At 38.3% G+C, this 25,354-nt stretch overlaps 1 protein-coding gene and 1 long non-coding RNA gene across 44 annotated transcripts in view; one reads left to right on the top strand and one right to left on the bottom strand.

Moving 5' to 3' along the window:
- Positions 1-10,566, top strand: part of LOC136854032 (dystrophin, isoforms A/C/F/G/H-like) — a 1,916,343-nt gene extending 1,905,777 nt beyond the window's left edge. For 40 of the 43 annotated variants that reach the window (XM_067130051.1, XM_067130067.1, XM_067130044.1 and 37 more), the window contains 3 exons: positions 4,064-4,172; positions 4,424-4,534; positions 9,420-10,566. In XM_067130051.1, coding sequence (XP_066986152.1) covers positions 4,064-4,172; positions 4,424-4,534; positions 9,420-9,544 — 345 coding nt within the window. In that variant the 3' untranslated portion in view covers positions 9,545-10,566. Of the gene's footprint in view, positions 1-4,063; positions 4,173-4,423; positions 4,535-8,300; positions 8,323-9,419 lie in introns of all 43 variants that reach the window. The other 3 variants (XM_067130035.1, XM_067130040.1, XM_067130038.1) reach the window with 3 other exon arrangements.
- Positions 685-7,645, bottom strand: LOC136854034 (uncharacterized). Its single transcript, XR_010857604.1, has 3 exons — positions 7,514-7,645; positions 3,680-3,730; positions 685-816 (listed from the first exon to the last, which is right to left on the bottom strand). It is a non-coding gene; the product is annotated as an uncharacterized lncRNA (long non-coding RNA).
- Positions 10,567-25,354: the final 14,788 nt, after the last annotated feature.

Raw genomic sequence — 25,354 nt, 5'->3', positions numbered from 1 at the left:
CTTCATCCTCTCATACTTCAACCTAGAGGTGTTCCTGATCTACTGTATTAGCTTGGAAATACAGGAATTAACTAAGCCATGATTTTTGTTTAAATTAACCAGTTAATTCCTACATTTCCAAGTTCCAAGTAATAGAGTAGGCTACAGTACGAGAGGCAAGTGATAAGTCAACAGGATCAACCACACCCAACTCAGCGTGAAATACACTCGCACACAAACATAAATCCTCAAAAGGATGTTAGTGTAAAAAATACAAGGAAATCCTTGAGTAAAACAATAATTATGCAGTTAAGTGGCACACTGACAACAGTCTGGCACCGTCACCTTCTGATGCAGACGACCTCATTAGCTAAGCATATCTTTTTGTGAGCATCCTTCTCCGAGTATCACTTCACTCCTTATCTATCTCTGCGTCACTCTAGTTAACACAAATAATTTAAACAGTACCTTTTAGGCATTACTATCGTTATTATGATTAACCTATATATAAAGAGTTAATCATTAAATCAAAATTAGCTGGCACCATGGTGCACCCCTGTTCTCTCCCAAGGGAAAGAAGTAGCCTACTAAGAATGCAACTTCCCTGTTTCAATGCCCTCCTGTGCAGAAAAAGAGTCGGGTAGATGACAAAGACAAAAGTCCCAGTGGCTTCCTACTTCCCTTCACTGTCCTTACCTCACATCCCATGGCTGGTCTAGTTTGGAATAGAACACTGAAGTCACAGCCATCAGAGGATCTCGCCTTTTCCAGTGAAGCAGTCAAAGCCAAGACCATTGTAACCATGAATTACTGCAGGAGACTGGGAGTCCCTTACCCCTGAAAAGTTAATATTGTTAGTATATAAGTTGGAGAATGATACAGCTGTGGATGAACCCTTCATTAGAAGTGGGTATATTCCTGACAAAAATATAATGTCAGTCACAACCTTATAACATAGTATAACTGAAAAAACATTACACTACCACTTTCAGGCACAAAAAGGTGCTGGCATCATATATGAAAGCCCTTGCACAAAAAGACACTGGCATCATACATGAAAACCCTTGGTAATACTGATGAACCACAAAAAAAGGCACAAGATTCATGCAAAGGAAACAGCCAGCAGATGTAGAAAGAGACTGAACACATGAAACACTTCTGAAACGCATCATGGCTGGAAGGACAATGGGTGAGAATGGGCATCCCCAATCTCCAACTGAGTGCCATGAGCATAAGAAATACATCTGAAGCATATCATGGCTGGAAGGACAATGGAGAACGCCCATTCTCCACCCAAGTGCCATCCTTGTATAGTAAGAACACAGCTGATCCAATGCTTGAGCAGGATACTCCACGTATAAAAGGCGTAGTGTTTGAATCCCAATCAGAAAAAGTAAAATGCCTTTTTTTTTTTTTTTTTTTTTTTTTTTTTTTTTTTTCCCTCACCTACAGCAAACCAGAGAGGTCCTTGAATGCCATCTCCCTTCTCTTCAGTCTTTCATTCTTGGGAGATAGAGAGGTGTTGCCCAAGGAGAGGGTTAAGATGGTGAAACTGCACAACAGCCCCTGGTGAAGGATGACTACCAGGGAGCACTGGCACCACTGAGGACCACTCCCTGCTAACTAAACAATGTCACACACTCTTCCACAAGACCTCTTCCAGGTGTCCACATGTACAAGAGACCTTGAAATTGCGGCATCCATGACAGTGGCTTCTGTTGTAATGTAGGGACAACCTGCCTGAAGAACACCCCCAGAATCTTGTAGAAATTATTTATGAAGTTGCTGGTTGGGTAACAAAAGTTTTGTGATGGGTCCCCACTGGATGATCATTGCCACTGCTGTTACCAAGTCTTTTCAGCCTTAGCATCATGTCCTGCAGAACTGCCATAGTCAATTGGCAAGGATTCTCCATAGAAAAATCCTAAACATCTGGGTGGAGTTCAGCCACAGAAACCTCCTAAAAGTGCTGAAAAGGTAATTTGATGTTAAAAGATGCCACACCCCCATCCAAAGATTTATTCTAAACAGTGCAAGATCCTCAACAAGAGGTAATTTAATGGTAATCCTCAACAAGAGGTAATTTAATGGTAAAAGATACCACACACCTGTCAAAAGATTTATCCTAAAGTGCAGATCCTCAACAGAATCTTCAACCAACAACACACAATTACAAGAGTCAAACATGAAGAGTTTTTACTGGAGCATGGCAGCAGTGTCACTAGAAAACACAGCTGACAAAAACAAAAACCTTACAAACTATGTGCCATGAGTACAATCAACCAGTAGTGAATGATTCATAGGACTTGTAGGATGTAACCCACAGTAGCCAGAAGACAAATCACCAGAACTTCCCAACTACCTGCTCAAAGAACTTCCATGGCCACTTCGATGATGTCTGGAATTTTGTTCACCTTTAGGACAAAGAAAGCTGGTAGTCACAAGCATGAGAATGGTTACAAAAAAATGAGTAGCCAATTTCATATGATAGAAGGGCTCACCTGAAAGACTTCAAAAGTCAGAGGGATGAGGGTGAGCATTCACTAGTTGGGAACGAGCAGGTTGAACTTACACTGAGTCTGAGAGAAAGCAATGCTGTACCTTCAAGGCATGATGCAGAAGACGGGAGAAAGCAATGCTGTACCTTCAAGGCATGATGCAGAAGACGGGTACAACCAAAGGTCCATTAGACAATATACTGTAGATACCACCACTTCAGCAGGTGAAGGAGAAAGCTGTGGGAAGGTACAGTGAAAGCAATGGGGAGCCATCACAGGTGCAACAGTCAGAGCAGGAGTGGAGGCTGCATGGAACTTCAGGCAGTGAGGACTCAAAAACTAACCTAAATTGATTTTGGATTGTGCACTTTGTAGCAGATTACACAATGCTTTAAACAATCTGAGGAGGAGTCTGCAGACCAACCCAGGGTGACGAACCAGGAAGAGGTACAGGCCAAGGCGATGACAGCAGGCATGTTGGTGGATGCAGTTCAGAGAAAGAGGGTACACTGCAGGAAAGGTGAAAGCAAATGGAATGTCCCTTTCCTTAAAATTACAAAGATCATCAGGCTTGGAAACCTTCAGGAGAGGTGAGTCCCTCTTGCAGAACTCTTGCACTTCTTCCCTTTGATGCAAGCTGAAGTTGCAGGGAGAGGGCCAACAGAACCATGAAGACAGGCCAGAATCTTAACTAAAGGTGATGAAGAAACAGTGCCATGACCAGGAGAGGAGGACAGTCCAAGAAGATGGCCATCATTCCTAGTATGGCACTTACAGGATAGGATCTCTTCTGATGACCCCTAGAGAACAGACACAGGAGTTGGGATTACGTTAGCCATGTTAGACATGTAGAAAGCTTTTAAACTAAACTGCAGCATAGCAAACATCAGACAAAAGATTATTACTATAAAACAAATGCAATTTACATAATTCTTGAAACTCACAAAGTGATGTTCAAATGCAAATACAAAATTCCAAAATATTTCAGCAACTTAGAATTCAACAACAAAATGAGATATAAACAATACTGAAGGCAGCTGGTTACTGCAAAACAGAAATTTATAAAACAAAGCAATTTTTAGGCAAACCATGAATTACATAATATTAAATAAAAATCCCAGTCCAGTTGAAAAATTACCAAAGACAAGATGAAAATTTTAAGGGAAAGTTCTAAAACAAAAAACTGTTGAAAATATACTTACAGTAATAGTGAAAGGGGGCAAGCAAAGCACCACCTTAAAGTATTTCATACACTGGAAAAAAGAATAGAAAATGAAATGAAGGTACAACCATTGTGTACATGACAAAGTTATACAAAGAAATAAAGTATTTCTTAGTAGGACCAGGTATACAGAGTGAGGGCTTCTCAACCTTGACTGGTTTAAGTTTGTGTAACTGGGGATTTGTGGCTTGGAAGAAAGGCAGCATATAATTTGAGAGGCTATACTGAACACCAACCACAGTGTAATTCTGTTACAGTAATCTAACTTTTTTTAGAATTTTGTATTTCTAACTAACCCAGGTGTCTTATTTTCATTAAAATTATATATGACTTGCCTATTGGATATATTTTCTTTACTTTTCAGCCTGGAGTCAGTTCTCCAAATAAATCTGGAACACTTCAAACAAAGTCAGTTACAGCTAGTCAGCTAGCCATGGATTCTCCTGCCAAAGTCAATGGACACTCGACACAAGGTAAGAAAAAATTAAATACAGTGTACGTTGTATTAAATCATATTATAGGAAATTCATCTGTAATACACTTCAAAACCAATCAGAACAAAACACGTAGTTATGGTGGTTGGATTACATCTTGAGTTGGTACTGTGCTTATCTTCATCCTTCAATAAAGACTCCTGAAAATATGCTAGCTTCATGTCTTGAACCCTGTCAAGTTCTGTACTAAACTTGTCATTAAGCCATTTCTGTTTATTATAATGGCACAGGAGGTGCCACCAGTGCTTACGAGGGGTTAGAGCAAATGAGCGAGTATGTACGGCCGCCACCACCCCCCATGGGAAGTGTGGCTCATGTGGGCAACCTCTTCTCTCGTGCAGGTACATTGGTAGCTGCATGATTAAATTTAATTATGCCATTGAATGGACTTTTGTTTTATTATTCATCCTGCTATTTTTCCTTTATGTGAATGTTACTGTTGCCCTTTTTTCGAGATAGAGTATGTCCCACGTAAGACAATGGATGTGCTATGTCATTAAATCATTCGATTATGTCTCAAATTTTTGTTGCACTCTATACTATTTTCTGTAAACTAACTGCAATGGTTACTGTAGACTCTAATGGCGTTTTATTTGCATGTCCTATGAAATTTTGTCATCTTGAATTTTAACAAGAATCCTAACTGCACGTGTTAAAATTATATGCAGTAGTAGGTTTGAAAGAAATTACTGAAGCTCTCACTAACCATTCAGGTTAAATGGTCAAGTGGAGTAATGATGTTATAGTATCAGCAATATTCTAAACTGTAGGTCTCTAGCTGAAACAATTTTTTAAAGGTATGTTGCAATGTGCAATTAATATAGTTGTTACATGCATATTCCACCACTAACACTACTCACTTTGTTCACAAGAACTGAAATTATACTGATCAAGAATAGTTTCTACCGTTATTTTCTATTTCGTGTTTTTCTGTAGTAACAAAGCAACCTTAGGAAAGCTCCATTAAGGGATGAGTAAGTGATTTTGTATAGAGATATCCAAAGGAGGAAAGAATAATTCCAAGGGCAGACCTTATAGTTCAAGTTACCTCTGCTAGATGCCTTTGCAATTGCAAATTGGTAGGACATATAAAGAACTTTACCAACTTTTTCCAGTTATCACTGAATCTGTGATGGTTTGTATTTCGTCAGGAACTGCTTCCATGTATTTCTGAAGCACAATATTTCTTATAAGAGATGATCCTGATGGTCAGAAAGATTGATTACCATTCACTGAAAAATGCAAAATATTCATTTCACATCAAACCTCTTAAAGGGAAAAGCTGACAAAAACATTTATGATGATACTGGTACAAAGGTAGACCATCATGCATAGATACACATAACTATAGATGTGTACTAAAGAAGGTATCAATATATGTCAACAGTATTCTATGAAATTAAAAGTTCCATAAAACAACACAGTCTGGTTGTTTCTATTTCAACCCAGTTCTCTTGGTAAACGTGGAAAAAATGTAGGCGACTTAAGTATGATATATGCAGGTGTGACAACTACTTCAGTAGGATTATAGATGGTATTTTATTGCGGACAGTATATTCTGAAATCTCCCTCTTGTATGGACAAGTATGCTTGAAAAACAGTTTGGCATAGCATTGGAGTGTGAGGTGAAACTGCTTTTCAAGTATAGCTTTTAAGATGATAATTCTGGAATCTGCCTTCATTAATCAAACTGAGATTACGAATCTATCAGACCACTGGAAATCTGACTACCTAAGATTTCATTTTAAGACCTTCCCTCAAGCAAGTATTCCAACAGATTCAACACCCAGATTAGTTGAACTAAATATGAGTTCATTAGGACCAAAGCATATTGACCCCTCCCATCACAGGACAAGAAAATTAATCACTATCTCTAATATTACTGAAGTAATGTATTTTACATCTGCATATTGTATATAAAATTCTCACCTACCTGCTTGACACATTTACCAATAATCAGGATTGAAGTACTATCAACCAAAATAATTTTTTTTGTCAGCATTTTTTTTTTCCCTTAATACTGTACTGTATACTGTCATGTGTAGTTGTTTAATACTGTAAACTATCATGTGTAATTGTGCATGAAGAGGAATCATCCTTATGTGTCTGTTCTTCATTGTGCCTGTGACATTTGCCTCATCGTAATTCCTACATAGCAGAAGGGATATCAGTCAGAAGTGTTACAAAAGTAGATCACTATGCATACGCATGAAGGGAGATTGCCAGTCTATCTCTTTAAGTTTGTGTTGAACTTCCTGTTAGTCTGTCTGTCCTTTAGTGTGGTTGCATTTACTGTGCCATCACAATACCTCCTGTGTGGTAATGGGAATTTCAGTTAACCTTGTACAAAGGTAGACTATCACCTGTGTAGAAGTTCATGAAAGAAGATAATCCATATGTTGTATTGACTGTCACTCTCTAACAAGATAATCTGTGTTGCATTATCTGTCACTCTCTAACAGTGTCACTGCAATTCACCCTACATGGTTGAAGGGATTCTTGTTATTTTTGGTACATCTGACTTATTGCAACTGTGTGATAATTTGTACAGAGGTAAACCATCAAGAAACCGTCTGTCTCTACTTCCATTAGTGAGTCTGCATCAAACTTGGTACAGAGAGATATCTTTGTGCATTGATGTTCATAAAGGGAAATTGTCTGTGTGCTAATACAAAGCTTTAACTTTGGCCATAACAATACTCTTTCAGTGAAGCTTGTTCAAAGTGATTTTTTAGTGACCTTCATACTGAAAGAAGCTGCTACATATGCACTGTAATTCGAACTAGGTTGAAGTTATTTCAATCAAACTTGGTGCCTATATACAATGGCAAAGAAAAAGATCCTCCATGTGTCCTGCTTGTCTGTCAGTGTATTTATTATGCTGCTTCTGTCCAAAATCAGTCAAATTTGGTACAAAGGCAGACCATCATGCATAGATATACATGGAGGGAAATTACAGTGCATTTATAGAGTGGTTAGTTATAGGTCAGGGCATAAGTACTGCTTTAACATATTCTCAGAATGCTTAGTAGGAAGTGTTGAGGACTTTATGAATGACATGTTGAAGCTGTCTCATCAGAGAAGACTGATGGAGTCCTTTTCATCAAGTATGAGTGAAAGAGCATCATGTGTAAACACAGAAATAAATTTAACTGTGAATTAACCTTTAATTTACTTTACACCTCCCCAAGAAGCCATTTTATTTTGTTAGTTACACAAACTTATTAAATTTTGAAAAGCATGAATAATTAAAAAGCTTGAAAAATGTATCATATGAACTACATCATTTTAGCATCTTGAAAGGAGCTTTCTTAACTTACCTCGCATGTGTGTTAGTATAGAGTACTGTGTAAATGGAGAGTCAAGTCGGTAGACATCCAATTTACCATTATGATTAGTATTTCACTGACTTGAAATTTTTAACAATAATTATTTTCATTATTTCTGGGAACTTCTTCATCTTCACCTGAAACAGAATGGCTTCATGAATCAAGAGCAAAAAATTATATAAAATTTAAAAAATTACAATGATAATTTGGATTTATATTAAAGAAATGGATTTTTTAGTTTGCAATATGTCATGTCACAGCTTACATGATGAGTAATAATGCGCAGGTTATGATTAGATTTCAGCTAACCATTTAGTTACATCTGTGGTCTTAACATCACTAAGAGTAAACCAAATAGCAGTTCTAATTTAGATATAATGAGCATGAGATTAAATTTGCTCTATCTCTATTTCCTAAAACAAATTTCTATCTAATGTGATCTTGAACATCAATATGTAAGAGTAAACCAAACAAATAGCAGTTATAGTTTGGACATATATAACCATAATATTAAATTTGCTTTTCTACTGTTTCCTTAAATATTTAAATATCTACCGTGGTCCTAAACATCAGTGCAAGAGTAAACCAAACAAATGGCAGTTATAGTTTGGACATGTGAGCAATATATTAAATCTGCTCTATTTACCCACTCTCAAACATTTAAATATCCATTAAAACAGAATACAGTATACTGTAATCAGTAATACTATGTCTAAGCTGTACTCCAATGCAATACATACAAGCACAAAATTCATATGATCTTTATTCCTTCATGCAGCCCCTTACAGGAGTTCTGGATGGTAAGTCATTTCTCATGTTTACATGACAGCAGTGTCTTATAACTACAAAGTATTCTGTAATCAAATGTTAATTTTGGACTAAAAAAACTTCATCTTGAAGAGCTGCTTTTCAACTGTACAAACCCAAGGAAACATGAAATGGAGAGCTAACTCTACCTGTGCGAATATAACTCAGCCATATATACTTTGGGTCAACTGTTATAGTATATTTTTTAAAAGACTAGTTATCCCTTGGAAGTTGCTTCACTTTTTCTGAAGTATTTTACTATTTAGTTTATAATTCTTTTATGGGTCAGACTGCTGTACATTAATTTACACATTTTTTTACTTACATATTCTAAGTGCAGTACTGTTTCCTATAAATAAAAATGCAACAAAAGTTACTGAGAATTGCAACGAAAATTTTAGATACACCTTTTCTTACATGAAGTTATCAATCATCATCAGGATACAGTAAAGCCTATAAGTAAGGAAAATTTTGTTTTCATGACGTTCAGTACTAATGGAATGAAATCCCAAAACTGATTATGTTCTTTGATAAATTTGCTGTATGCTCATTATTTTCCTCAAAATAGAACAAATAAGTAGTTGTAAACTAAATGAAAAAATGCTTCAGCTACAGAAGGAAAGTGTATACCAGTAGTTATTATTAAATAAAATTGTACACACACCTGTTGTACCTGTACTTACTTTGCTGATATTAAGTGCCTGAAGTGCAAAGAAATGTCTATCAGAATTTCATGTTTGCAGCAATCAAGTTTCCTACCCCTTCTGTGTTTTTGCATATCTGTACATGGAAAAAACAGATTGAATAAGTATTTTGAAGTCTTTTATGTCTTTGTGCAACCAACAGCTTTTCCAGCGGTGAATCTGTAGTATGATTTCAGTACAAACACTATGCATGAATATCCATTTTCAACTGAAATTTCATACAGGTAAACCCTCAATTATTTTTTTCAAGTTAAAGTGCACGTGATCAGCACATGACCCGTCCATGAGGGGCCTACAAAAATATGCCAGTTGACGTTCAGGATATTTTTCATTTATTAAAAATAGTTCATTGTTTTCACAATACTCACTCTTATCTTCTCTATCAGGCGACCTGGGGAAGGCAGTTGGCACTCTGGTGGCCACAATGACCCACGAGGGGGCGAGCGACTTGCCTAGCGATGAGGAGGAAGACCCTAATGCCTCAGACACTGAAGAGGAGAAGGCTGTGTAATTCAGCTACGTGGCTCAACCTCTGGCAATAGGTGGGGCAAAGCCAGGGAATAGCAGCACCCATTTTGCCATGGAGATATTCAGTGCTCCCGGTTCTGAAATTGGAAATTTTTTACCTGGGCTATTAGACTACTTTAATGTTAATTGTTTAAATAAAAGCAGAGGGCATGCTAGCTTTTTTCCATTTCTTTACATCCATGTCAGTTTTTATATGCCCTTAGTAGATCATTCAATAAATCATCACTGGGAAAGGAGAAAATCTAGCATGTCACTAGCTTTGTATCTTTATGCACAACTCAGAGAATACAAGAATATTTTCAATGAACTGGGTATATTTCATGACTACATGTCCCAATTTATGTTCATATTTACTTAATATACAATACATAAGTAGAAGTGTTTGCCTGAATCAAAAGAATACGATTCGGATTTAAAAGTATGTGTTAGAAACAAATTGTATAGAATGTATAATAAAAAGAATTTTTGGCTTGCATATAAAACGAGCATAAGCGTTGTAGTCATGTGTCAATGGTGCAAAGATGAAAACCCTAAATGTGATACCCCAGTTTACAGTTATAAAGTGTCATTACTGTATGCCATTTATTTTATTATTTTTCCCAAACATTTGCAAATGTAGGTAAGAACATTGTTCAAATTAATTAGTACAGTTTTATGAATTTTTATTCAGCCTTTGTTGCTGACTCAAGTGACCATATGTGTACATATCATAATTCATAAAGTTATATCAAAGTCACATATTGCTATAGATATAGTTTTTATGAATATGTTTTCCAGTTGTTATGTCGTGCTTGTCATTAATTACATGGATGCCTTATTCTTATTTCTAGCTGTTCTGTAAAATGACATTTAGCTAAGTTGAGTTCAGATCTTTCGTAACATGCAACAATTTGAGTTGTAACTTTGGTTTGAAGCTGAATAAATCAAGGTCAGGTTGTTTGCTCCTTAATTCGTAATATTTGAATATTGCTTAGAATTAACTAATAAAAGTGGCTATGATGTTAAGATGTGTCTTTCACTGACTTACCCTTTTTTTATGTGCGCAATATTTTCACCTTAAAATTCAAGTTTGTCATTTCATGGTTTATATTAGGCTTTCTCTTTTCAAATAAACAAAATTCTTCAAATGTCCATGAACAAACGTCAAAACCAAGAAAAAATACAGTAATTGGTCATGATCAGATGTAAATTATGTTACACCAAAAAAAAAAAGATTGTATATAATCACTAATCAAAATTCATTAAAATTACACTGCACACAATGAATTTTTACTGCCATTATTGATATAAGGAAAACAAATATGATGTTTACAGTATAAACTACGTAGTATGAAAGAGCAGGTACGAAATACATGGCAGTGATAAGATGAATTCTGGTGGACTGGAGGGAAAGAAAAGTTCAAATGAAGTCGAATTCTGTGCTAAGCTGATATTAAAGAAATTAAAAAAGAAGAATTTTTAAAATTAGTTGGCAAATATGGATTAAAAAGAAAGTGGGAGGTGGAATCAACTGAGAAGGGAAATGTGTATCCTGGCAAGTAAAGGCACATTTGAGGCATAAAAAATACATGTAGAAAAGTTAAGTATACCTTAGTTTTACCAGACCACTGAGCTGATTAACAGCTCTCCTAGGGCTGGCCCAAAGGATTAGACATTTTTACGTGGCTAAGAACCAATTGGTTACCTAGCAACGGGACCTACAGCTTACTGTGGAATCCAAACCACATTATGTCGAGAAATGAATTTCTATCACCAGAAATAAATTCCTCTAATTCTTCATTAGCCAGCTGGAGACTCAAACTCGGGCCTAGCGAGTGCTAGCCGACAACTCTACCGGCTCGTCCAAACGAGGAACTACTACATGTAGAATACTTATACAGTAGTCAGCTTATATGCCAAGCAAAAAGTTTCTGTACAAGTCTTGAGGGAAAATAAAAAGCCTACTGTAATACAGAAGCCTACAAATTCTATTATGATACAACTTGTGACTCCAAATTTCATTCATCATCAAAACTTTTTTGTAGCCGATAAAAATAAAAAGTAACGATTAACGCTGTTCCTTAATTTTGTGGAGGTTAGGGCACCAGATCCATGGAAATATTGAAAACTGCAAGTAACTCTGACCCCTTCCAAATCTAAAGTCTTATATTTGTTACCAATACTTTATATAACAGCTGATTAATTTACCAAGTTATATTCTGTATTGAAAGTATTTTAAACTACACCCTTTTTGGCAGGCAGAGTATTAATGAGAGAGAGAGAAAGAGATACCATACCTGTACTGTACTATGATACTTGAGTACTGTACATGCAAAGTAAGTTATTAATTCATGAAAATACCAAATGAAACAAACATTATCATCATAAAAATAACATTCACCTTACATACATGTTAGGATATAAGCTAATGAACATCCATTTGCAATAGTCTTTTACACAAGGATTTTGGCAATACTGAATAACAATGAAAATGAGGACTTGATGCAGTTCTTACTGTATATTTACTACAATTGCACATGAAGATACACACAGCAGATAAGTGTTTATACTTTGTATGGCCTATTATCACTTATTCCGTGGGTGGATGCGAATTATCCATCATCTTCAACATATTCTGGTTAAGGAGGATGAATGAATGGCCTCAGAGCCTCTGTAATGGCAGGGGTAGAAGAGGTAGAAGTTGAGGGAGGTATTCTAGGTATGACATTTGGAAATACATTGTGGTTTCCATCAACATTTTTTCCCTAAAAACTGATTCATATGAAGTATTTGCTCCTCCGATTTCCTTCACTTCTGATGCACTAATTATCAATGGGTCATCTTCATAAAAAACAGGTTTTGACAATGAAAAAACCTATTTTTGGTAGCCACTGTGAGTTCTCAAAAGTGTTACTCTTATGGTTCCCCAAGGCCTCCATAAGACACACCAACAAATATCAAAGGATTCTCTCATAGTCTTAGCCAGAATAGTGCCTTTGATAGACACAGCAATAGAGTATAAAAGGACTCAAAACAAAAGGGCTCTTTTCCTTGCCTACACCAATTTCCCAGTATTCCTACACCCTTCTCACACAGATGTGACAGCAGCCCACAAACTGGCTAAGATCCCCTTTACTCGCCAGGTCAGTGAAAGAAAAACTACTCACCACAACTTCCCATGCCTTTTCATCGTGGAAAGTGGGTGAGTTTGTGGACTCACAGCAGCTACACAAAATAGGTTTTTCATTCATCAAAGCCTTTTTTTTTTTTTTCGATGGTGCAGCCACTGTTCATCCTCAAAGGAGTATACAAAAGAAACTGACAGGTGGCAAAAGGGCATACGACCCATACAAAAAACTGGTCTAAGGTAAATTCACCTAAGTTTCTACCTACGTTCTTTTTTTCAGCATACCCATTAGGGCTGAATGATGAAGGATAGGAAAAAACAAAAACATATATATGTGCTATTCTATAAAATTCTACAGTGCTGCATCAAATTATGCCAGGTTGTGATATAACATTATTGTGTGCCTCCCCAGCAACATCTCAGAATTACCATAGCATCAAGAATGCCCTCTGTATTCTACTACGGCACCTTGCGACCAGAACTAACTATATCACTACCAACACACACTGTACCAGTATGCACAGCAGCGTTGGAGGAACACTGCCTCTGATGACTACCTTGTAAACTTTTGCAAGAAATGTCTCCAACAAAAACGGAATGCACCTACTCCCCTGATGCCATGCAAACCAGGAAGGAGTGGATTCTGCTTATCTGATTAGGGACACTAACACATTTCTCAGCTGATGCAGAGAGTGATAGGGTGTAAGAGAGAGGGATCATATGGGACGTCTGCCACAACATCTAAGTAAACCTGGATTGCTTGGACAAAGCATTGTCTTTTCTGTAATTCTGAGTTCCCTTAAAAAACAGGGGATTATTTCTTCAAAGGGTCCTCATTTTTGACCAATATATAAGGAGCCAGGAGACAACAGTGATGGCTAAATGTGAGAATTGAAATGGAATATAAAATTTAGGCCAAGCACAGTGCAGTAAAAGGTTTTAGTGGGTTAACAGGAGAAAAACCTTGCAGCTGCACTATGAAACAATTGTTAGGAGAGGGTAGAAAGAAAGACAGAGAATATACAAGGAGGTACAGTAAGAGGAATGAAGGGTTGCATCCAAGGACCAAAGGGACACTGCAAAGAACCATAAGTAATACCTACAGTGCACCAAGTATGGTGGCTTAGTGTGTGGTTAATGGATGCTGTCTCGTCTTTAAGAGCTGGGATGCCAAGACAGTCAAAATGACTGCCTATTAGAGCACTGAGGTGTAGTTGCATTAGGAGTACTGAACTGAGATGGCAAGGGTTAAAGAAACTTATTCAGGGACCCAGTAAGGGGAAGCCTCACAGGAATCAGTCTTGACAATGCAAAGGACCAGAGAAGTTAATTAAAAGGTTCTACGTATATATGAATCAATGCTGCACCCTTAAAGCAATGGTTTCAATAATGCAGCCTTGTATGCCTTAAGTGTAATAACCACAAGGAGCTTGTCCACAAACAAGTAGGTTAAACAATGTAAAACTGTTCAAACCGAGGCTCAACCAGGGTTCAGTGTAGAGGTAATCCAACCACACTTTCCATACTGACTGGATGGATGAAGTCTGCAGTTTTGCACCAGGTACCTAGTAACATTAGGTGAATAATCTTCACAGCATACTAGATTTTAGAAAATCCACACATGAAAGCCACGGCTCAGAAAAGAGGATGCATATAAGATTTTCCCCTCCTGTCTAGGATTGAACAATGGATAGTATTAGGACTTATTTTCTTGTCCATTATTGAGGCAGTGGGAACCAGTGTCTCTTTGGCCAATTTGGGGCCACTAGTAGGTGTTTCCTTTGAAAGTCAGCAGTTTGTTCAAAATCAGGGACAATGGAGGAAAAAAGTAAAATGTCCTTCATTTGTTCAGTCTTATAGTAAAGCATTTTTTGCTATTGCCTGACTGTCCACGTCTGGACACACTCACTCTGATGTGTGGCAAACAGGTCCACTTCTAGATGCAGAAGCATGTCAGCAATTATTTGCAAGGATGGTTTGCTTAGCATCCACTCAGTCAAGGCTGCCATCCACCTCAACAGGGATGTCTGTTATGGCACTCGGCAACCCCATGAGGTGGATTGCAGTAAGTGCCACTTTTTGCCTGAGCCATCCATAGGATAGACAGCATGACTGCAGTCAGAGGGGCTGAGCAGGAACTTGACCTCTTGATACAAGTCATCGCTGTCATATTGTCTAGATCCAACAAAATATAGGTCCAATTTTCGGAAAGGCAGGAAACAGTCATCAAATCTAGGAAACTGGTGTGGCACCTCCCCAAAACAGGTGACCATCTTCCTGATACTGTACCTAACTATCCTCCCAACAGCCTCCTCAACTTGTCAAGGAGACATAATGAGTGTATTACCACCACATGGATGGAGGAATCAGTTCGACCTGTTTTGCAGGGTTCCCTTCCAGGTCCATAAAGGGAATATTTTCCCAACTACCTAACTTCACTGGAAAGCCTGAGATTAGGTAAGGAACCTTTGCAGATCCTCCTTTACTCTGGTTTGTTTGGCTAAGAAGGCAACTAACTGCAAAGGATATCCTGAAAAAGACCCAACCACACAAATGCCTACTGGGTATTAGTTGGGACTTGTTCCAGTTTATCAGGAAACCCTGTGACTGGAGTCTGAAGACTACCGCTCTTAGGTTTCATACACACTCTTCAGTAGTTCCCCTATTAGCCAATAGTCTGGGTAGGGTACCAACTGAATGTCTTCTTTTCTGAGTTCCTGGACAACTATTGCTGCTACTTGTGTGAAGATTCCCTCTGCAATACCTAATGAAAAGGGTATGACCCTGAGACCTGTCCTTCCCCATCCAAAACCCTAGGAATGGGTGGAAGGGAACTATAATATGGATGTGTTATTAAGGGATTTTGACGAAGGAAAATTCTATTTCTGGAGAGGGGCCCGTGTCACCCGGTGAAAAAGTCCATTCAGCACTTATTTCTAGGTAATTCCGTTGCTAGATACCAGAGAAAGCTAAATGAAACGCTGGAGTTACTACCCCCAGAGCAAGCTCAATTAGATGGAGTCGTGTATGGAAAAGGGTGAACTATATAAACACGGAACCCTGTCCTACAGAGATTCCCAAAGTCAAAAGTCCCACCGAGAGGTGCCGTTACAAACCCATGCACCACTCGCGGATTGTACATAAAGCATCGCTAGCCGCATTCCATGAAAGCACCACCCCACTAGAATGATGTTTACTATGGGAGGGAGACAACATAAAATAGGGGTGGGTCACCGGGTGACACGGGCCCCTCTCCAGAAATAGATTTTTCCTTTGTCAAAATCCCTTTTCTGGATCGGGTCCCGTGTCAGCCGGTGAAAAAATAACAGAGAAATAAATATCATTCTTATGCTGTAAGAGACAATAAAATGTTAGGGGAACAGAAGACCATAAGTCCACCGAACAGGTTTAATTACTAGCAATAATTACAAGTAATGTACAAATGGAACTGGTGGGAGCTTAAAATTAACATGACAAAGCAAAAATATACTTAAACAAAACAATTATACAAAATTGTAAACATAATAAAATAAATGTGTCACCCGGACAAATATACAGATAACACGGTCAGGGGACAAGATCAAGGTATGCCTGACTGGGATGAATGTAAGGGGATAACTGACGCAGTGGAGGAAGAACTGACTAGGAATCAGAAAGGGTTCTAGAGGGAGGGACAACGTTCCCTGCTGCGACTGTTGAGAATTTAAGGGCTTCTAAAGATTTCAAATAGTGACGTTTGAAAACTAAGGGAGACTTCCAACCAGTGTACTTGGTAAGATCCGCGAAATTCATGTAATGGAAGTAGTTAATGGAGGTGGCCACAGCTCTAATATCATGAACTCTTGGGACTGAATCAGGATTAGCTTGTTTGATGAAGTACAAGATCTGTTGTCTAATAGCAGGCATAGAGATATTAACCCCCCCTTCTCTGATAAAGAGAGGCCCAGAAGAGATGTGAGAGGACCTGTCTAAATAAGCCTTCAATGTATGAACTGGACATAGGGACAGGTCTTGAGGGAGGGGGAGAATTTTCCAAGGCGACCACCTATTTTGCGGATCTTCATTTTTCGCTAGGAACTTAGGGTGAGGAATCAGCAAAACCTCCCCTGATGGTAGGAAGTCAACATGGTTGGTTTCCCTAGAGAGTGCAGACAGCTCTGAAATTCTAGCACCCGAAGCTAGGCTGACTAAAAACAATGTTTTTCTCAACAAGGAAAGGTAGGAACAAGACTGATTGTCGATATCTGAAGCTAATTTCAACACGTCATTCAAAAACCAGGAAACCGTATGTGGACGGATTACTGGTCTCAGCCGTGCACAGGCCTTAGGGATGGAAGAAAAGTAAGGATCTGTGAGGTCAATTTTGAAACCGCACAAAAATACTTTCCGTAAAGCCGACTTGACTGTAGTAACAGTACTTGAGGCTAAACCTTTCTCAAACAGTGACCTAAAAAAGGAGATTGCCAAATTTGTGGTCATTACTGTAGCTTTAGATTCCTTCAAAAAGAGTGCTAGCTTCTTAACTGCTGAGTCATACTGCCGGAGAGTAGAGACCCGCTTATCTGATTCCAAAAACACGGTATTAACAGGATCAACATTAGCATCCCTCTGAGCCGCAAATTTCATAAAGTCCATAAAGCTAGGGCACCTTGAATTCTTGAGGAAGCTGACACAGTCTGTGTTTGTACTACCTGTGTCAGTTTTGGACTGGGGATTTGGACGCGGCGAAGTTTCAGTTCCAGCAGAAGAGGAAACCAGTTGCTCTTTGGCCAGTAGGGAGCCACTAGAGCTACTTGACCCTTGAATGTCCTGAGCTTGTGAAGGACCTTTAACAACAAGTTTACCGGAGGGAACAGATAAATCTTCTTCCACCTGTTCCAATCCAATGACATTGCGCCCGTGGAGAGAGCTTGAGGGTCCAGGTTGGGAGCCACATAACGAGGGAGTTTGTTGTTGAACTTGGTTGCAAACAAATCTATTGACAGCAGCAGTCCAAGTCCCACATGGAACAAGTGAAAGTACTTGGACAACAGTCACCTGGAACTTGCAGCGCACAACTTTCAAGGCCTAGGGTGATACTTCATGAAATCAGTGTCCCCCCCCATTAGACTTGGAAAAATGGCTTTGCAACTACTGTATAACCAAACCCGTCCTAGAAGACTCTGAGAGCTCCCTCAAAGTTACTTCCAGAATGTTGGATGAGGGTATGACAGAAAAGAGGTGGAATCCTGTACAGAATTCATAAGTGGCTGTACCATCTGAGATTTATCCCATAGGGGCACCAAACACCTGAGTGGATACACATGTGGGAACTTTTCCAGTTAAATAGGATGAGCAAGAGTTTTTTTCTCAGTGGAGTTGCAAATACTGTGACAGTAGAAATATTAATTTCTGTTATTTTCTTATGCTTCCCATAAACTACAGAGATCTTACATTCTGACCTCACGTGATTGTTATAGAAGTGAAGGGCAGAAGACTGGTACCATGCAAATGGGTCATTGGTTCTCCATGATTGTGGAGGTACCATAATGATTGTGGAGGTACCATAACTTACATTAAAACAAAAAATAGGTTGCCTCCGTGCCTTTTGTCGCCCTGCTAGCAGGGAGGATGACTGTCTCCTTTGACAGTTTCTAAAAGCCTGCCAAAGGAGGGACCAAGTGCCATTCCATACTGTGAAAAAGCAGCAGTGTCCCAAAAATTCCACCTCAATCATTGTTTTCTTTTGTTGATGAGGTATTTACCATCTGATGAAAGGATACACATAGAGGTGTCATGCCATGGATCATCATCATTTCCATGAGTCTTCTGACTCTGGAAGGATCTAAGCGACAAGCTTATTTTTATTAATTTATTTTTTTTAGATGTTGAAAGTCAGACATATCTAATTACCTATTGTTTCCAAACATATCATAGAGATGATCTTCCAATCTAGGCTGCAGATACAAAGAATACAAAGTGATCTTTCATCAATAAGAATTTGTACAATACAAGCCTTAAGTGCTGTGTCAAGTTGGATCATGCTACATTTTACTGATTTATGGATAATAAAATCTATGCTTCCTTGAACCCATTCTCCTGGTTGTGAGGAGTTATGTAGATTGAGGTAGGTGATCAAGAAGGATAGGGTCAGGTGGGTCCATTAAGACAGTATGATCAGAGATCACCCATCAGGGTGTCATGTTCAAGGGACAGCCATTTTCATAATCAATGCTATTCCCAGGTCATCAACAAAAGAAGCAGGAAACAGGAAAATTTACAGAAGTGAAAGGGATACAGTTCAACATTTAGAAGAATCTACAGCAGAAACAGTGGGCACAATAATTAGGAAGCTGGGAGAAACTTCTTGGGGTGCAAGATGTACTACTTGCCAAGGTGAAGTCCCAGGTACTGTATAAGCACTCATATTCCAGCTTCTTTTATTACCTGTTTCAACTGCCTTTCATTTGAGAGTCCAGGATTTGATCCTGATACTGTATGAGGTAAATTAATTTTTACTACACACACAACTGTGTTGATTTCCAACATAACCACTCTGAGGAGACAATTTGAATGAAATGCTATAAACTGAGATGCTGGTGGATCAGAAAGTGGGTAACTTGCTGGTGTACAACATGCCCAGGTAAAGCTTGGGTACTGTTTAAATGCCAGTACTCAGTTTCCCACTTATTTCATAAGCTGTCTCTCCTTGTCTTTCATTTCAGTCCTGGGTTTGATCCTCATCAGAACTTTAATTCTACACATGACTGTGCTAATCTCCATCATATTCACTCTAAGTGATTCATATGAAATACAACTGAGGAGACAATTTGAATGAAATGCTATAAACTGAGTTGCTGGTGGATCAGAAAGTTGGATAAAACTTGCTGGTAAGTGTGCGCAACCTAACAAGGTATAGCCTCAGATACAGTGGTAAGTGCTCAGGCTCCAGCTTCTTTTATGACCTGAGTCATTTCAGTCCTAATTATATTGTGGATGTGAGGTAGAAATTTACTTCTACTGCACACACATATAGATGTAGATTGATTTACATTAAGTCCACTCATAGTATATGAATCAAATCAATGCTGTCATTTGAGCTGCTGACGGATAAGGAAGCTGAGTAAAATTTGTTCATAAGCAAGATGTGCAAGCTGCTCAGGTATAGCCTCAGTTACAATTAAGTACTCTGTTCCATCCTCTAAGACCTGTGTAAGTCCTATGTGAACCTTTCATTTGAAAGGCCTTGGTTTGATCCTGATGTGAGGTAGAGAGGTAGCGATTTACTTCTATTCCACACAACTATATGCTGATTTCCATTTACATTTACTCAGGGGTAACTTGAACAAAATTCTACCGAGTTGCTCATGGGTCTGGAAGTTGGGTAAAATCTGCAGGTATGCAAGGTTTGCTACCTCCCTGGGTAAAGCCTCAGGTACTATGTAAGAAATTAGGATAAAACTTCTATGACCTCCTTGAGTCAGTTGACAGGACCCTTGCCTTTCACTTGAGAATCCTGAGTTTGATCCTGATGTACGGTAGAAATCTGTTTCTAACATGCATGTTAACTATGTTGATTTCTATCACATACACTCAAAATACATAATTTGAACGGTATTTCTAAGTAATAGATACACGGCGGGTATTTAGCGAGAAATGGCAGTTTCTTATAGTATTTTGGTTGCTTATTTACAATTTAACGTTATTTTTGGGGGGTCGGCTGTAATTAACCTGTGATTAACCCCTGAAGTCCATCCAACAAAGGGTTTCCATACGTGATCTTCGCAAGACAGAGCACGGCTACGCCTGTTTCGAACGGTTCATATCCCGTCCGGCAAGTGCAATACCTAGGAAACTGGTTTTTTCTACACTTTTAGGGCTTCTGACACTGGCGGTGCATTTGTTTGTTGTCGGCCAAATGGAATGTCCCTTCGCCGTGTTCAGTACTGTCCCGGGGGCGGTACCCATACGTTAACAAGTTATTGCACTTGCCGGATGGGATATGAACCGTTCGAAACAGACGTAGCCGTGCTCTGTCTTGTGAAGATTGCGTATGGAAACCCCTTGTTGGATGGACTTCTGGTGTTAATTACAGGTTAATTACAGCCGACCGCCAAAAAATAACGTTGAATTGTAAATAAGCAACCAAAATACTATAAGAAACTGCCATTTCTCGCTAAATACCTGCCGTGCATCTATTACTTAGATCTACCTTTGAACTATATACACTACTGAGTTGGTGGATCAGCAAGCTGGTTAAAACTCACTTACCTTCAAGGTTTGCATCCTGTGCAGGTACAGCCTTAGATACTGTGTAAGTACTTAAACTTCCAAACTACATTCATGTCCTGTGTGAATCAGTTGGTAGTGCCCTTCCCTCTCATTTCAGTCCTGGTTTGATTCTGATGTGAGGCAGAAAATTATGTTTATCTTTATTCTTGCTAAAAATTACTTAAAAGAATTTTACTTCTCTCATTAAGTTAAAATTATGAAAATGCCATGTGATGGCAGTGAGTGAGTCATTTACTCAACTTCATTAGTAATATAGAACCATACTTAGAATGAATTTTCAAAACACATGACAGCATCCAAAAAATTATAGTAAGCATGTGTACCGTACTATATAACACTGGTTGGGGGTCATGGGTAGGATATGCAGTGCCCTAATGTTAGGTTATGATACATTTCTGTATGTATGACACCTTTTTTATTTTTTAGTAGCAAATTAATAAAACTCAAAACGAATGAAATACAATAACTTATTAAACCTAACCCAATGTAACCAAGGCACTGTAAATTAACAGAGTTTCAACCAACTTCACCAGACCAAACCTAGCCTAACCTAACCTATGGCAATGTTAAACTAAATTTAATAGGGTTGCAACCTAATCCAGCCACACATAACCTGACCTAAGATACCAGGTCCTTATCTTGTCACGCCCTAAAACAACCTAGGTCACCAGATCCTTCCTTATTTTGTATATGATGCTACTTTATAAAAGTTCAATAATCCTTGCCTTAATCAGTATCACAACTTGCAAAAGTATCATGGGGATGTTAAAATGCACCCTTGTACTGTACTTCATTCTTTTGCATTTTCCCGTATCCAAAACCTCCACTTTTAAAATGTGGTCCCTACAACTATGATACAAGTACACATATCTTCAAACTCCTTATTTGCTATCAAAAAGTTATGAAATCTTCAAATACACTAAAAAAAAAATTCAAACTGCTGAAATAATCCTTGGAACATGAATTACATGTATGCACCAAAGAAATCAAGATTAAGAACCGAAGCAGTTTTTTCAAGCAACAACTGAATCCAAAATCCATCATAAACTGGTGAAAAACAGAACAAAAGACCCAACCAGGTTTCAACATTGCCCAGGTACCCACAATTCCAGATGAAATTCACAAAAGACATTCCAAATACTATATGCTAACCACCCTTCCCCACTATGCACAGGGATAAAAATACTCCCGAGTCCCAATCAAGGGAATGTTGAAACACAGAACTTTGGAAAAGTCCAAGTGAGTAACAACATTTGTCGGTAAATATCTCTAACAGTAAATTTACTAAATAATTTTAGTAGGATTTCTTATAAGCATATCAAGGAAACTTGAGAACAAAGCAAAAGCTCCAATATCAAGAACTGCTATTAAAGTAAAGATAAAATGCTACCTTTGCAATTCTTACCAGTCATACAAACTGCACTTTCCCAACAGGAGGAAAACCTCGCAGTTGCACTAAGAATCAACTGTTAGGAGAGGGAGGAAAGTAAGATGGAAGAAGGAAAATATGAACGGACGTAGAGTAAAAGGAATGAAAAAGGTTGCAGCTAGGGGCCAATGGGACACTGCAAAGAACCTTAAATAATGCCTAAAGTGCACTGCGTGTGGTGCACTGACGGCACTACCCCCGTAAAGGAATAAAATATCTAGATTTTTGGTTAGGTTGCATCTCCTATGTACCACAACACAGCTCATTTACAAAAGTTAGGTAGAGTCAAGCCCCCAATATGCAGGACCCAGTAGGGAATCGTATGTTTTCTAGGTTACTAGCCTACCAATCTCCTATTTTCGTGATTTTTTATTTATTTTCGCAAGTTGCTCGTGTAAGGAATACTAATTTTTTTTTTTTTGCAATTCACTGGTTTTGGTTCTACTTCGCAACAAACAAACCAATTTTTTCACTGTCAACCCTCCTTTAATTGTCATATAAGCCTAGCCTATAATAACAAGGGCACTCAAAAGGGAGTGATCAGAAAAAGTGCTAATCTTTGAGCTTAAATCTATATATAAGATGTAATCTTACCTTTCGTGGAGCGAATTAGACTTTTATAATATTCGAGTCGTCGTTCGGAACGCTTTCCAAGGGAGCAGAACAAGTAAACAAATACAAAGCACCGGTGCTACGGGCCTACGGCAAGGATAATGGAGCTGTGATTTCGTACAGCAAAATGCAGAGGTCTCTGATAACTGGTTAAGGTTTCGGTAAATAATCTAAATTTTCTTTCACCGCAAAATCTTTTACATTTACAGTAATATTCTTAAGGCATTTCTTTAGAAATGAACAATTAAGCTCACCATTATATCTTATATCATTGTTTGTTTACATTTACAATGAAGCCGTACTTTCTGGGGGAAAGACAATGTGTGTATATATATATATATATATATATATATATATATATGTGTGTGTGTGTGTGTGTGTGTGTGTGTGTGTGTGTGTGTGTATACAGCATAAACTAAAATTGATATGGACAAAAACAAAAGTAATTCAGAACAGGTATTTATTTAAGTTTCTCTCTGAGTATTTAATATTTCGTGTGGCCCCCATCTGCATGTACCACAGCCTGCCTTCTTGAGGGGTATGATTTCAGCAAATCACAAAAAAGCTGAGATTCAAACTCCATTTCCCTGAGCACTTCGGTCACCTCTCTTCACAGGTCGTCGTGGCTTGGTATACCATCATAGTTCACTGTGCGTGCTTCAACACGATCCTTTAAGATACTACCAATGTTTTCACACACATTAAGGTCAGGGAGCTACCTGGAAATTCACTTGACGAGAAGAAATCGATACCACTGTTTCGAAGCAGCTCCTGTGTTTGAAGAGCCTTGAAATATGGTGCCTTATCATGCAAAAATGTGACTTCTTCAACAGATAACACATTTTCAGGATCTTTGAGGAAAGGAAATACTTCACCAGTAAGCACAGTTTCTCTGAAGTATTCGCCATTCCATGACTGTCCTTTTTCTTTAATGATCCACATTAACCGTTTGGCTGTGAAACAGAGAAAAATTCCCAAACATTCAGGAAATTTCACAACTTGGCGGTAGCGCATGTCATCGCCGATATCATCCAGCTTTGCAGCCCAAATGATGTCATTTTTATGATTTGGCTTCCTGACTGTGTAAATGAAGAATTCATCTGATGCAGCAACATGGAAAAAGTCAGCTTCATCCCAATCTTTAAGAAATGAGCCACAAAACCATGCACGGTCTTCTCTCTGTTGCTGAGTGATGTTGGGCTTGCTGATAACATAAAATGGCTTGATACCAGATTTTTTCAACTCACGATATACAGCACTATAACTTCTTTCCCCTTTTTGTTTCTAGTTCAAGTGCCAATTTACGTAAAGACTTTCTTGGTCTACCGACTGCCTCAGCTATGGTGTCTTTTGACTCATGAGAAAGGACTTCAGGCCTTCCAAGATGACAGTTATATGGATTTTTGTTCCAGTTGCTTTTAACAAAGGGTTCATCTCTTTTAATGTATTTAGCTATCCAGGAACATGAAATGAAGAATGCGCCAGCGTCCCTGGCCTCTCTGAAGGTTATAGCCCGGATTTGGTCAATCCATCTGATTTCCTTTGAGTCGTTAGCCATGGCTGTATCTAACTCCTTCACTCAGTCTGAAAATACAAGAAATGTAAAATGAAAAATAGCTTAAAAGAAATTTAAAATAATGTACTTGGAGATAGGCTATAGCAGAAAACTTCACAACTTTCCACTCAAGGGGAATCACAATTGACAAATACTTAGTCAATTGCAGAATTCGAACCATTGCCTGGTTTAGAAACAAAGGTAGATAGTGACTTTGATCTTGAGCTTGATATTCATGAAAATAATGGAAGTCCTGCGTGTATGAGTGTCAAAAATGCATACATACTGAGAGAGAGAGAGAGAGAGAGAACAGCTGCACGGGCAATGAGAACTATATTTACAGAGAATTTCTAAATGCCAGGCAATTAAGGGATTTACAGTTCATCTTCCGCCTAAACTTAATGGATAGGATTGGTGATTGCTTTCAAAATAAGATGGATTTTTATTTTACTGTATTTTTTCATTTTCTCATGGCCTCATCATGAAAACGAGACAAATCTGATTTGCTTTATATAAGCAACTTTTTTGGGGGGAATTTTGAATTCTGCATCGTGAAATTCAGGGAAACAAATCCTTGGGATCGTACAAATATGGACATAAGGTATTAAGAAAGTGTGTTTTCCATGTACTGTTAACTTGTAGTTTGTGACATCCTTACCTATTATAGTACATCCAAGATGGGAATTCTGTTATCCTCTTTCCATTGTACTTAATTTCATGTTTGGTATAAAGTTTTTAGATTTATTAAAGAACCTATTAAAATTCCCTAGAATGAATTCATCCAGATCGTACCTTTAGGGTGAATACGGTTTGACATTAT

Source organism: Macrobrachium rosenbergii, chromosome 28 (genome assembly GCF_040412425.1).
Source record: "Macrobrachium rosenbergii isolate ZJJX-2024 chromosome 28, ASM4041242v1, whole genome shotgun sequence".
Lineage (NCBI taxonomy): Eukaryota > Metazoa > Arthropoda > Malacostraca > Decapoda > Palaemonidae > Macrobrachium > Macrobrachium rosenbergii.
The sequence above is the reverse complement of the archived record's forward strand: the minus strand, read 5'-3'. Positions and strand labels throughout refer to the sequence as shown.